The 13,296-nt window shown below is 36.0% G+C and overlaps 1 protein-coding gene across 7 annotated transcripts in view; it reads right to left on the reverse strand.

Annotated features, from left to right (window-relative positions):
- SEC23A (SEC23 homolog A, COPII coat complex component) overlaps window positions 1-13,296 on the reverse strand; it is an 85,199-nt gene that overhangs the window by 16,727 nt on the left and 55,176 nt on the right. For 2 of the 7 annotated variants that reach the window (XM_035720174.2, XM_035720173.2), the window contains exon 20: window positions 11,145-12,535. The exons of the other annotated variants lie outside the window; for them this stretch is intronic. In XM_035720174.2, the coding sequence (XP_035576067.1) occupies window positions 12,475-12,535 (61 nt within the window). In that variant the 3' untranslated portion in view covers window positions 11,145-12,474. Of the gene's footprint in view, window positions 1-11,144; window positions 12,536-13,296 lie in introns of those variants that run through there. 7 annotated transcript variants of the gene reach the window in all.

A 13,296-nucleotide genomic window follows, 5' to 3' on the forward strand; every position in this document is an offset into this window, starting at 1 on the left:
ACAGACAAAATATTAAGTATTCTACAAGAAATTATAGATAAAAAATGTGGTCATATCTAGGAGTACCTGGGTGGCATAGTTGGTTAAGTGCCCAACTCTTGGTTTCAGCTTAGGTCATGATCTTAGGATTGTGAGACTGAGTCCTGCACTGGGCTCTGCACTCAGTATGGAGTCTGCTTAAGACTCTCTCTTCCTCTCCCTCTGCCCCTCCCCAGGCTCCCCTCTGAGTGTTTTCTCTCTCTAAAATAAATCTTTTCCAAAAAACGTGGTCACATCTGGAGATGCTAGGATGATATGTGACCTCAAAATCCCAACCCACCTCTCTTATTGTGCCACAATTGCTGCTTTTAAAAGAATTGATTTACAGAACAAATAAAAATTTTCATGTATTTATAATTTTCTTCTGGGAATTCAGATTTTGAAAGCTTGTCATGCATGATGTGGAACTAAACTCATACTCTCCAATTTTGTACCCTTTCAACAACTACTTTTTACTTTTGGGGTCCAATTATTTCAGATAGGTATAGGGATTAGTTTTCAAAAAACAAACACTAAAATATGAGTTTTGATAGAAAAAAAATCACATAAAAAATTAGAGAAGTTCAGAATTTAAATTGGAGGAGAAAGATCTTAAAACATCATTTGAGTTTTCAGTTTTGTAGTAGCTACTGCCCCCCTGAGGTGAAAAAGTGCTAGGGCCTTCGGGCTGTAGTCCCCTGGATTGAAATTTATCCTACACATTTTCTAATCTGTTTCTCTGAAATGCTCTCCTTGCAATTTTTATTATATTATTTATTTCTTCCTTTAGTGATTCTCTCCTTCGTTCACTGAAGGCTTAGCATAAAAACTCAGAGTGAATTCAAATGTTCACTCAATTCAAGAGCTAGTTCAGCAATTCCATAAATAAGTAGAAAGTGAAAATAATAGTGAAATGTAACGACACATTCCTCAACAGAAAAAAAAAAAGAGGGGATACCTGGGTGGCTCAGTGGTTGAGCATCTGCCTTCAGCTCAGGTTGTGATCCCAGGGGGTCCTGGGATCGAGTCCCACATCAGGCTCTGCCCGGGAACCTGCTTATCCCTCTGCCTATGTCTCTGCCTCTCTCTGTCTCTCATGAATAAACAAATAAAATCTTTAAAAAAGATTATAGGATAATTGTCTCTTGACAAGTTTTTTTAAAGAATTTATTTATTTATTTATTTATTTATTTATTTATTTATTTATTTATTATAGAGAGAGATGGAGAAAGAGATAGTACAAACAGGGGGAGGAGCAGAGGGAGAGAGAGACTCTCACAAGTAGACTTCCCACTGAGGGCAGAGCCCAACACAGGGCTCGATCTGAGAACCCCAAGATCATGACCTGAGCCAAAACCAAGAGGTGGACACTAAACCAACTGAGCCACCCAGGTGGCCCATCTCGTCACAAGTTTTGTTTCACATCCTTCTAAAATGTAATAATAAAGAATTGGATAGAAATAGAAGTTTATTAATTTTGTGAAATCATAAGATTCAGAAATAATGAGAAATACACGCAGCTGTGTGAGTCATCTAACACACAGCAAATCTTTCAGATAGGATAAATGATTAAATATGCCTCCTTCCCTGCAGATATGTGACTGGTAGGTGAGTTCTATTTCTAACTTTTTAGAATCATCAGCAACCGATATTTTTAGCACAAAGCACTGCTCTATAAATCATTTTTATCTCTAGTCTCTGAACACTTAGGTAACCTACATACTATTGCATAAAAGTGATTGAATAGTAATATCGCTGAGCTATTTTTTTAGCTACAACTACAAAGAAACACTTACTGGTACTACACAAGGTGTCATCGAGTTGTGAAAAGGAGTGTCCATGTTTAGCCCTGACTCCAGGCAGGAAAGGTTTCTCATCACCAAACACACTTCCCATGCCTATAGCCCACAGAGAATGCCCACCGAGCAGAACTGACCCAGCAGCAGAGAAGAACATAACCACACAACGTTCTGCAGAAAGCTGCTGCATCGTGTCACCACCATTCTCATTAATAAGAAAAGCAGACAAATGGCCTTGTCCAGTGTTTTAGAGGCAAGCATAGCTTTTTATTAGAATTGATTGATGAAGATTCAGTTCTTAAGGTTTACTTCAAACAGTTTACAAGCAAATCTTGTAAACAAGGAATAAAGGTCCTACAATATGAACTATACATCACAAACAGACTGTGGAGAAGGATTTGAGTGGGTGGGACCCCAGAGAAAGTCTGAGCAAAGAAAAAGAACAGCACTTTTCCCAAGATATGCTGATTAAGAAGTATCTGTGAGAGAACTGGAGACTAACAATGGGATTGTCTGTGTGTATACCATTCATACTCTTCCTATGGATAAGTGTGCAACAAGTGGCTTGGACTAAGATGTCAAGATAACATAGATAGCAGGTTCCAAAGTGAGCTCTAAGCTAGGCCATCAGGCAGAAATATAAATGAGGTGGTGCATATTTCCCACCTAGCACAGTGGGGCTATGTCCGTGATTTGGAGTGATCTTCAAATCGATTTGGTTAAGAGTCACCCAAAAATGATCAGCCTGCTACCGTCTCCATCAAGTGGCTGAGGGGTGGGAAAGTACACACATGGAACAAGTTTCAAGGGACAGAGACAAAATACAATAGCTTTCATAATTATGGCTCACAATCCTACTCATTCAATATATGATTTACAAAGATGTGGAGTGAATCATAAGTAACTGCCATTAAGACTTTTGTTGTCTTCAGAAAGCTGTAAGTTAGTAATCCTGATGGATACTGTTAGAAAGACACCTAAACCAGATGGACAGATAAAATACTGCATCTTCTGGGACTAGGTCCCAATGTGCCATGCTTTTGCTTCATCTGATTAGTTTTGTGAGTACTGAATCCCTATTCTTTGCAATATCAGGTCAAAAGGTAAATCATCATGGTCACTGTGATCTTTGTTTCACCAATAAGTTTAATTCTTCTTGAGAGGTGTTGTAAGGGCACATTTGGGAATCAGAGTGAAAGGATTCCAGAAATAGCTGTTTTACAAAATTCAAGGCAATATGGGAACCATTTCCCTGCCAGAGTTCATGAATCTTCGCCCTAATGTTCCACCAATAGGCCTCTTCCACTTCTTGTTTCTTCTTTGTCATTTTTCGACTGTTTACAGAATGGCTGCTGCTCTCTGGATTATCCTATTCAACTTTTAAAGGACGAGAGGATAATTGGTCTTGTTAGTTACCATTATCCTTACAAGGGTAAGTTTTTCATGCCAACTTATTTTGTAGCTCACCAGCCAGTCTGTGGATTAGGTGCCTTTAGAAAATGTGACCCCAATCTCTTTGCTTAGGAAAGAGACTGGGCTGGCTGCTTAGCTCAGCAGAGGGTGGCGAGCAGGAGGAATGTAGCAGGTGCAATGATTGACAGGTCTCATATACTACGGTAAGAATTTGGTTTTCTTCCTCTGTAGTGGTAATGTTAGGTTTTATTTATAAATGAGTTTTACCTATGACAAAAACAGAGCCTTATATGACACATATCACAGCTACATCATTGTTAAACACATTTTGTGATTATATCCGTAATAAAAGTATTCTTTGGGCATGTTTAAATGTATCTGTTGGAAAATCATAGCTTCATAATCTACTTAATCATAAGAAATCCCCACATCATTCCACAGAACTATTATTTTGTGGCAGGTCCTGCAGAAAGGTGGAGATTTTTTTCAACCCAGTTAGTCCTCCTTCTTTAGATACAGCCAGATTCTTCAGTTTTACAGACAGCTAATGATAGCGACTTCAAACTGCAAGGTGCAGATGGAGAAGCAGATGTAGCTGTCACAGGTATAGGCTGAGTAAGCACAGTGGGCGCCATGAATGTTCCTGCCAGAGAATCTGCAATAATAAAACATTAGTTCCCTGAAAACATGCTGGACTTTAGACTCCAAATGGAAGGTAATCATTAGAGTCATTTATAACATGCCATGTCAAAAGTGTATATGAAACTCAATAAGTAAACAATTGAAAAGTTTCACTGTAAATATATGAGCAGATGAGAAGGCACAACACACACAAATCAGAAGTCTGTTGGTCTAAAGTCTGCTCAGACTGTCAAATTTATTTTTCTAACCCCAGGAAGATCCATGTGTACCCCAGTCCATAATGCTTACCTAAGCAGCTAATAAACATACCTAATTAAGAACATTTAACAACATGCCTTGGCAGGCAGCCCCGATAGGCCAGCGGTTTGATGCCACCTTCAGCCCAGAGTGTGATCCTGGAGACCAGGGATCAAGTCCCACATCAGGCTCCCTGCATGGAGCCTGCTTCTCCCTCTGCTTGTGTCTCTGCCTCCTCTCTCTCTCTCTCTTTCTCTCTCTCTCTCTCCTTTCATGAATAAATAAAATCTTTAAAAAAAAAACATGCCTTGGAAACATATTTCATGGTCTTAAGAAAATGGGACATGTCTTCTTAAAATAATTAAAGGCAGTTGTTAATTAAGCCATTTCATAGTTTATTAGTTAGGATCTTATTTTTTTAAAACCCCTATTAAAATACAAAACCTAATTCTGAGTATTATGAAAACCCAAGATTCAATGAAAACATTCTCTTTTGTCACATGATATTGTACTACTATTAATATTTCAATAACTTGATAGCCTTTTTAATAGAAATACTTCCTTGCTGAAAAAGATATATTTGATAAATCAGTTGGCTTAACGTTCTCATTAAAAATAGAAGTTTAGAATTAAACACAAGAAACCATACATGATGGCCTAATCTGTGCTCAACAGAGGAAGACCGTCTGTGCTTCCTACATGTCTTGTTAGCACTTAGTAAATAATTAATAAAAGCAACTTCATCTAATCTCATAGATTTAGCTATCAATTCTAGGCTTATTGTTCCCAAACCTGAGACTCCTGATTCCAGATTGCACATTTCCAACTGGCTGTTGGACTTCTTTGTGTGGAAGTCCCAACACATAGTGAAAATGTTGCTTTTAGCAGAATTTGCTATTAAAATTGTGGTCCAGAAAGCAGCACTGGTATCACCTGGGGAACTTGTTAGAAATGCAAAATATCAGACTCAGTTTCAGACCTACTTCAACATCTGCATTTAATGATTATCTGTAGGTGATTCCTATGCATGTTCAAGTTTGAGAAGTACTGCTCTATGATTCATCTCTGTTGAATTTTACTTCTTCACCAGTGTTTTCAAACATGCAAAATATTTGACCTATCAGCATCTCACAAGGATTTTATGAAGATTAATTTTTAAACCTTTGCAGATTAAGTTATTTTTAAATTGCCTTGAAGACAGGAACTATCTGCTCTAACACATTAGATAAAGTGAGATGTGATCCTTCAGTTTTGGAGGCTCTTTAATCAGTATACTTATCACTTCAAAATGATATCCTTACTGTAACTCTAAAGTAATCTCCAGATTTGTTTCTCTTAGAGAAATCTCTAACCCCTACAAAAATTGTTGATTTTATGGATCTCCCTACTTTGCCAAAACAAATAGTGCAGTCCCCAGAACAGGTTAAACACATACCTACAGATCATTCTGTGGCTGCTTCACCCTGTTAGAGCAGCTGAGCAAGATCTTGACACAGATCAGAAAACAGCATTTTCTCCAGCAGAGCAAGCCACATTTCTCATAGGAAATAGATTCACACCACTTGGCTCTGCGATGCACTTTACTCTACATAAATACTCTGGTTATTGCAGTTGGAAAATACACAGTGCTCTGTTAGAAAAGTGGGTGCATGATGTCCTGCTTAGAAACGTTTTTCTAAATTGGCAAACACCTGCATTATGGGCTGCCCTGCTCTCTTTTAATGACAATATCCGAGTGCCAGATGGCTTTGTAGGGCAATGATTATCGTCCCTCAGAAAGTGTTGTGTAAAACAGATTTAAATTTTCTCCATCAAATTCTGGTCAAGACTTATTTTGATATGTGGCATTGTAATTCCTTCCCAATTCACTATCTTTTCTCTAGAAGTGTCGTCATCTGTCGCATTCAGTAATTTACAGTTATCTTGTCACTGAAAGTGCTCTGTATACAGAAGTCAGATGACCAACATCTGAGATACTGACAAGGAATTCCTGAATTGGACAGATAGGGCTTGACCTCAATGGACTCTTTGAACTTCAAAACTACACAAATTCTGAAGTTTGAAACTACTTCTACACTCTTCAGTGGTAAATGTATAACATCTAATCTTCTCTGAAATTCATTGGAGGAAAAATTTTAGATGGTTGATCATTAAACAATTATGCTTCTTAATTGACCTGAACAAAAATTTTAAATTACTCATTTAAGACTTCCATTTGAAAAAACACCATTTTACTATTCAGAAGATGAGCTGATACTCAATTTCCTTCTTAGCTTTAAAAATGGCTTTAAGACTTTCAAGTTCTTTTTTGTTTTATGGAACATCTCCATTGATTCTTATTTTGTTTTCTCATTAAAAATCTGATTTTAGGGATGCCTGCATGGGTCAGTGGTTGGGCGTCTGCCTTTGGCTCAGGGCATGATCCCAGGGTCCCAGGATTATGTCCCAGGGTCCCAGGATCATGTCTCACAACATGCTCCCTGCATGGAGCCTGCTTCTCCCTCTGCCTGTGTCTCTGCCTCTCTCTGTGTGTCTCTCATGAATAAATAAAATCTTTTTTCAAAAATCTGATTTTATTATTATTATTTCCTTTCTTTAGATTTTTTTTTTCTTGACTTGAATGCAAAGTTTATTTCTAATCCTTTTTCTCCGGCTGCATTTAAAATAACACATATCCCTCTAGTAACCCTTTTTCCCATACCACAACTTTTGATACATAGCACTTTCTCTGTTCAGTACTAAATATTTTATAATCTTCACTGAAATTTATTTAATTCATGAGTAAATCAAACCTTACAGTTTAGTTTCCAAACAATGGTGTAACAAAGAGCAGTTTTATCACTCTATGCCAGCAATTACAAATAATGTCAGTGACAAAATACTTCAAACTGAAAAACAAGACTTTCATTGGTCTAACCCCTAAAAACATGAAAGAAAAAAAAATAATAATCTATACAATAGCTATGGCTACTAAGTTTTAATATGTTTAGTACATTTTTATTACTTATCCTTTAATAAACATTCCATTCTGTATAGAACTTAATTCAGAGAACTCCCAGTTAGAGTCCAGTCCCAACATACAGAGACACCTTTCAATTTGGAGGGTAAGTTAGTAACACATTTTGAATCATTTCAGCTCCCTTGGTGGAGTGGGGAGAGCTTGTTTCTTCAATATCCCTGGTACTAAATATCCTGCTCTTTAAACAGTAGGTTCAAGTAAATCACACTAGGCTAGTAATCACAAAGATGAAGAAACAATTCTCTCAATCTAAACTTGGGAGTTTTTGTTGGTGGATAATGTTAAAACAGCAAAACAGAGTGTGAACTTTTAAGTGTAATTTTCCCAAGTGCACATTTTAGTGCCTAAATGGAACCTTTCACTGAATTTGAATATCTTTATGAATAAAATTTGTCTTTAACTGCTGTTTGTTTTAAAACTAAAAGACTCACCAAGAAAATAAATCATTACATCAGTGGCAAAATTTCAGGGGGTTTTTTTGGTGTAAAGTTTTAGACGAGGTTAATCAAAACTCAAAGTAGCTGTAGTCTAAATCAGGCTTGAACAATGTACATTATTAAGACAGTAAGCTTTAGATCAGCACACAGAAACTGCAGAGAAGGCAATTAAATATGCAATAACAAAATCTAAGAAAATAGAATTTACACTGAAGAATCAAATTTCAAAGAACACCCATAATGTAACAGATGTTCTACTTACATGGCCAGAAAAAATTAAAACACCAATATCCAAACACCTTGATCTGTAACTGGACATTTGTTTGAAACCAATGGATCAAATAATGTCAGTGTGCACCATCATTCAGCCATTTGTGCTCATTTTTGCAAAAGAACTTTTTTTTTTTTTTTTTTTTTTTTTTTTTAAGATTTTATTTATTTATTCATGAGACATACACACACACACACAGACACAGGCAGAGGGAGAAGCAGGATCCATGCAAGGAGCCTGATGTGGGACTCGATCCCAGGTCTCCAGGATCACACCCTGAGCTGCAGGCAGCACTAAACCGCTGCGCCACCTGGGCTGCCCCTGCAAAAGAACTTTGGAGGGTTTTAGCAAATGTAATAGGAATTTATCTTGAATTTTCTAGTTTATGTATTACAGTGGAAATCTTTATACCAAGAAGCTTTTTGAAAGCCGTTAGCATCAATCCTGAAGAAACAGTTTTAAGAATTTAGGAATTTATGAAATTTGTAAAATGGATTTTTTTATTAATCTCTATCAAACTTACCTTTGAGTTTTCCTATTTGTGTCTCTTTTGCTTCAAATAAAAAAAACACTTTTGAAATTAATGTCTCTTCACAATCAACTATGAAAAAGATTGATGAGTCTGACTATACTCAGTAAAGCATGGATACATGAAAAGATTTTTATGAAGTCTTAAGACAAATTTACAGAAGGTTCAAAATACTACATATGATTTTGTTCATTACAACAGAAGCCCATTAAGTATTTTTAATTTTCATAAAATACATGAAAAAGTACTGATCGTTATTTTTTCTTTTGTCTCTTATTTACCATACTTTCCCCCTTTGCTGCCTTTTTCATCTTTGTTGCCTTCCCTTTCATCAGATTGCTTTTATTGCTTCTTTTCCTCCACTGGTTTGGAAGTTACATATTCTGGTTTGAAATTTTTATATCCTGGTTTGAACTTTGTTATCCTTAACTTTTAAAAATACATAGCGAAGTCTATGTTTATTTAACAAACCCTAAAATTAGCATTTCTATCTGCCAAATGTTTAGACATTTTACTGTTTTGGGTTTTTTTAAATGTTTCTTTAGGGGGAAAAATCCCCAATTTCCCAGTTATCACATCCTCAACCCAAATAATTGGGCTTTATGTCAGTACAATCCATAGATGGGGAAGAAAAAAAAATCTGAATTTATTTAGTAATGCAACTTCATTATTCCATATCTAGTATTGCATACAATACTAGATTATTATTATTACATTGACCAGATAATAATACACTAAACCTAGACCAGTATTTGTTTCTCTATTTTTTTTCAAGATTTTATTTATTTATTTGAGAGAGAGGGAGAAAGCACCCAAACGGGGAGGGGGAGGAGCAGACTACCAGCTGAGCAGGGAGCCCAACACTGGGCTCAATCCCAGAACCCTGGGCAGATGCTTAACCGACTGAGCCACCCAGGCACCTGTTTCTCTATTAAAGAAAGGAAGAATGAACATAAGGAAAATGTTTTAATTTCATAAGGTAAACTATTAAAAAGCAAACAAGAGGGGATCCCTGGGTGGCACAGCGGTTTAGCGCCTGCCTTTGGCCCAGGGCTCGACCCTGGAGACCCGGGATCGAATCCCACGTCGGGCTTCCAGTGCATGGAGTCTGCCTCTCGCTCTCTTTCTGTGTGTCTATCATAAATAAATAAAAATTAAAAAAGAAAAAAAATAAAATAAAAAAATAAAAAGCAAACAAGAGAAACATCTGATACTTGACAAAATGCTCAAGATGAATATAAATCAAACACATAAAAGCACAAAAAGTATGCATGCATGGATATTGGAAAAATGGAAAATGAAAAAAATGTAAATTATAGGCATTAGAAAGCAAATAATCCTAATTTGTTGGTAGTGTTTGGAAAATAACTGATTATTTTCATTTGAAATAAAACCAAATGCAGTAAGCCACTTACTTTGTAACAGCCAGTGAAGAATGCATCTGCTTTGTCACTATTTAAGTCCCAAATAGCACACCTAAGACTGATGCTTAGGTAGAACTAGGGACCTCTCTCCAATAGTACACCTTTCCAACTGTGTTCTTTGTGCTATTTTTCAAAGGAGATCTAAGATCTGATTGTTGTGCAATATCCAATGTTACCAGGTCAAAGTGTTTGGATTATATTATGAGGGCAAAGAGAATGACATAATCAGATTTGTATTTCAGTGAATTGAAGAATGGAGGAGACTGGGGAAAGCAGACAGGTTAGGAGGCTGCTGCACCAACCACATGAGACATGATGAAGGCAGAACAACAGTAAAATGGAAAACAGTAAAGAGACTAGGGAGATATTAGAAAGGCAGAAATGGTAGAAATGGTTACTAAAGATGTTGTGGAGAGTAAGAATCAAAAAATGCTGCTTCACTGGTTTCTGGCCTGGATTGGACAACAAGCACATTCAACACATGCAGGCCACGGGCTAGGAAATATAGAGGTAAGTTTATCAAGTGGGGAACTGGATGGAGAAAATGTCAGCTCACTTTTCGAATCAGCCCATAAAAGAATAAATGTATCTTCTTACAACAAAATAAAAATGCACAGAAATGAGGTCTAAAGCTGTTTTTAGAGATAAAGGCACTAGGGGTAGTGGATTCTACAGTAAATTTCAAATAGTTCTGGACATATCAAAGCTTCTCAATGCTGCTAACAATTTAGCAGATACACTATCTGCTCTGAATTTTATTAAAAGGGTTAAACATTTCTTTCTTCAACAATCTATTTAAATATCTAGCAATTGAGTAACAGCTAAATTAGACACAAACAGATCCCAGGTGCTTTCTTTCAAATGGTAAGTTAAAAAAGTATGATGATATATTTGTTCCTCCGTATGCCTTACTTTAGCACCTTCAGCTGTAATTGATTTAGAAAAGTAAAGGACAGTTGGGGGTAAGTACTGACTTACCACTCAAGAACAACAATGCACTCTTAAAGAGTGTAAGTTAAGGGCCCATGCAAATTAAATATGTATCATCACAGGGGCTTAACTCAATTCAAAATATGTTAATCCAAAACTCAATTTCCTTATGGCAAAAACGACTACTTTGGGGAGGATGTAAGTGCTCTAAAATTGATTGTGGTGATGATTACACAACTCTGAATATTCTAAAAACCACTGAGCTGTACACTTTAAATGGGTGAACTGTGTGGTATGTGAATTATATCCAATAAAGCTGCCATTTAAAAAAATGAACACTTTTTAATCTACTCATAGCAGATTTTATAATTGCTCAAATTTTATATGAGGCTTCTCAGGCTTTATCAGACTTCGAAACAAGCAGGAAAACACAGAAAAAGTATATTTTATTGGTATTTAGGCCTAGCACAGTTCAATTCAAATAAAATGGAACAGAGCAATTTATTTAATTGAATATAACATATAAACAATTTTTTTAAGTTTGTTTTATCATATGATTGTGTTCATGCAAGTACAATCATCAAACTGTCCTTCTAAGCATTTATCATAGCACCACCTTTTTATTTGCAGTACTCGATATAAATTTCATTGTCAAACATCTGGCTTTAGCAATGTAAACATTTGCTACAAGTAAACTTTAAAAGGTGAATGATACTAATGAATAAATCAAAATAAAACTGAGCATCACCACATGATATCATTCAACAAAATATTATATAATACTGTTTGAATAAGAACTTAATACATTTCATAAAATGGAAGCAAAAATAAAAAGCAATATGTAAACTCCCAAAATAGTGTTAAAATACTGAAGGACATAAAGTAAAATTTACCTCTGAAAAATAAGGGGAAAAAACATAACCATGCAGTAAAAAACAATTTTGGTTTAGTAGTGATGACAGTTACTTTACTGCAGACTTCCTAAAATGCACTATAACAAAATGGCTTATTTTCTATCACTCTTTTAAAAAAAAAATTATCCTGTTTAATCATGTAAGTTGGGTACTTTATGGGAATTTCACATTTTTTTGTCAGTTGTGGAACTGTTACCCCAAAAACTTTTCATCTCTAAACTATTTTTCCAAATGACCAAAACCATTAAGTTATCTTTGTGAAAATTACCTTATATAAAGCCAACTAATTCCTAAACAAATCATCATAAAAATAAATCTTCCTTAACAGAATAAGTACAGAAAAAGTATATGCATAAGTGCTTGAAAATCACAGATATATTTTAATGAACAGGCAAAAATGTTCACATTTATCATTACTGTTGATGATTTTGTTTACTTTCTGGCTAAAATCAAGTTTTCAAAAAGTCAGCAAGGACATATTCAGTGCCACTTTAGATTTTGCTACAATATACAAATGAGTTATATCTCTGTAGTACAAGGCCAACTCTATTTTTTACTCTTTAACATAATTAAGTTATAAAGGCCTCAGGTTTCTAAAACCAGTCATAATACTGTGGGAAGCAAAATAAATTTGTTCTTATTGCTCTCATATTCCAGCTTAATCTACAAATGTGAACATTTTTCGACATGTTATCTCAAACCATACTAATACAAAGCCTAGAGAGATACTTCTGTTGATTTCCACAGATAAAATGAAAAAAATGAAATTGAAATATTATTTCCTCTTAAGTGTCCTTAATATGTTTAGCTCTTCAAGCAGCACTTGACACAGCAAGTTTCTTCAAGTGATCCATAAACACTTGTAAACTAACATCATCTGTGAGAATAGGTGCTCCAGACTCCTAGAAGAAAGATGTTTGCTATGATTAAAACAGAGTAATACCTTAAAATGTATAAGCAAATGTTTAAAACAGACAAGGAATCATTGTAAGCAGAATAACACCGATATTCCTGTTGTAGAATAAAGAATCTGACTGGCCCTTGTCCCAGGTTCCTCAGAGGGAGACTCTATACCCTTGAAATTTCCTAATAGTAATGTCTTTGTTATTCATAAGCCCCTCCACTTACAACTGAATTCATGAGCTCAACTGAGATGAGATGACTCAGGATGGGGGCCAGTCATCAGAAAGATCAACATGTGATTAGAGGGCTGGATATTTCAGACAACCTGACCTCTAGGGAAGGGAAGTGAGGAAAAGGGAGGGAAAAAGGGGAGCTGGAGATTCAATAAATCAGGCCTGGTAGTAAAGAAACAAATCTTGATACCAAAGCTCAGTGGAGCTTCCTGTCTAAAAAATTTATCAATATGCTAGGAGGTAACACATCCTGATTCTATGGGGAAAGAGCACAGAAGCTCTGTATCTGGAACCCTCCCAAACCTCACTCTGAGGGGGTCTCTTCGCTGGTCCTTATTTGTATTCTTTATAATAAAACTGTAATCATAAATATAGTGCTTTTCTGAGTTGTGTGTGTTCTTCTAGAGTAATCAAACTGAGAGGGGGAAGCACCACCACCACCAACTCCCCTACCCTCTCACCCCTACAGATTGGAAGTACAGGAATCCCACTAGCAGCTGGCACCTGAAGTTGGGGGCAGGCCTGCT

This window comes from Canis lupus, chromosome 8 (assembly GCF_003254725.2).
Source record: "Canis lupus dingo isolate Sandy chromosome 8, ASM325472v2, whole genome shotgun sequence".
Taxonomy (NCBI): Eukaryota; Metazoa; Chordata; class Mammalia; order Carnivora; family Canidae; genus Canis; species Canis lupus.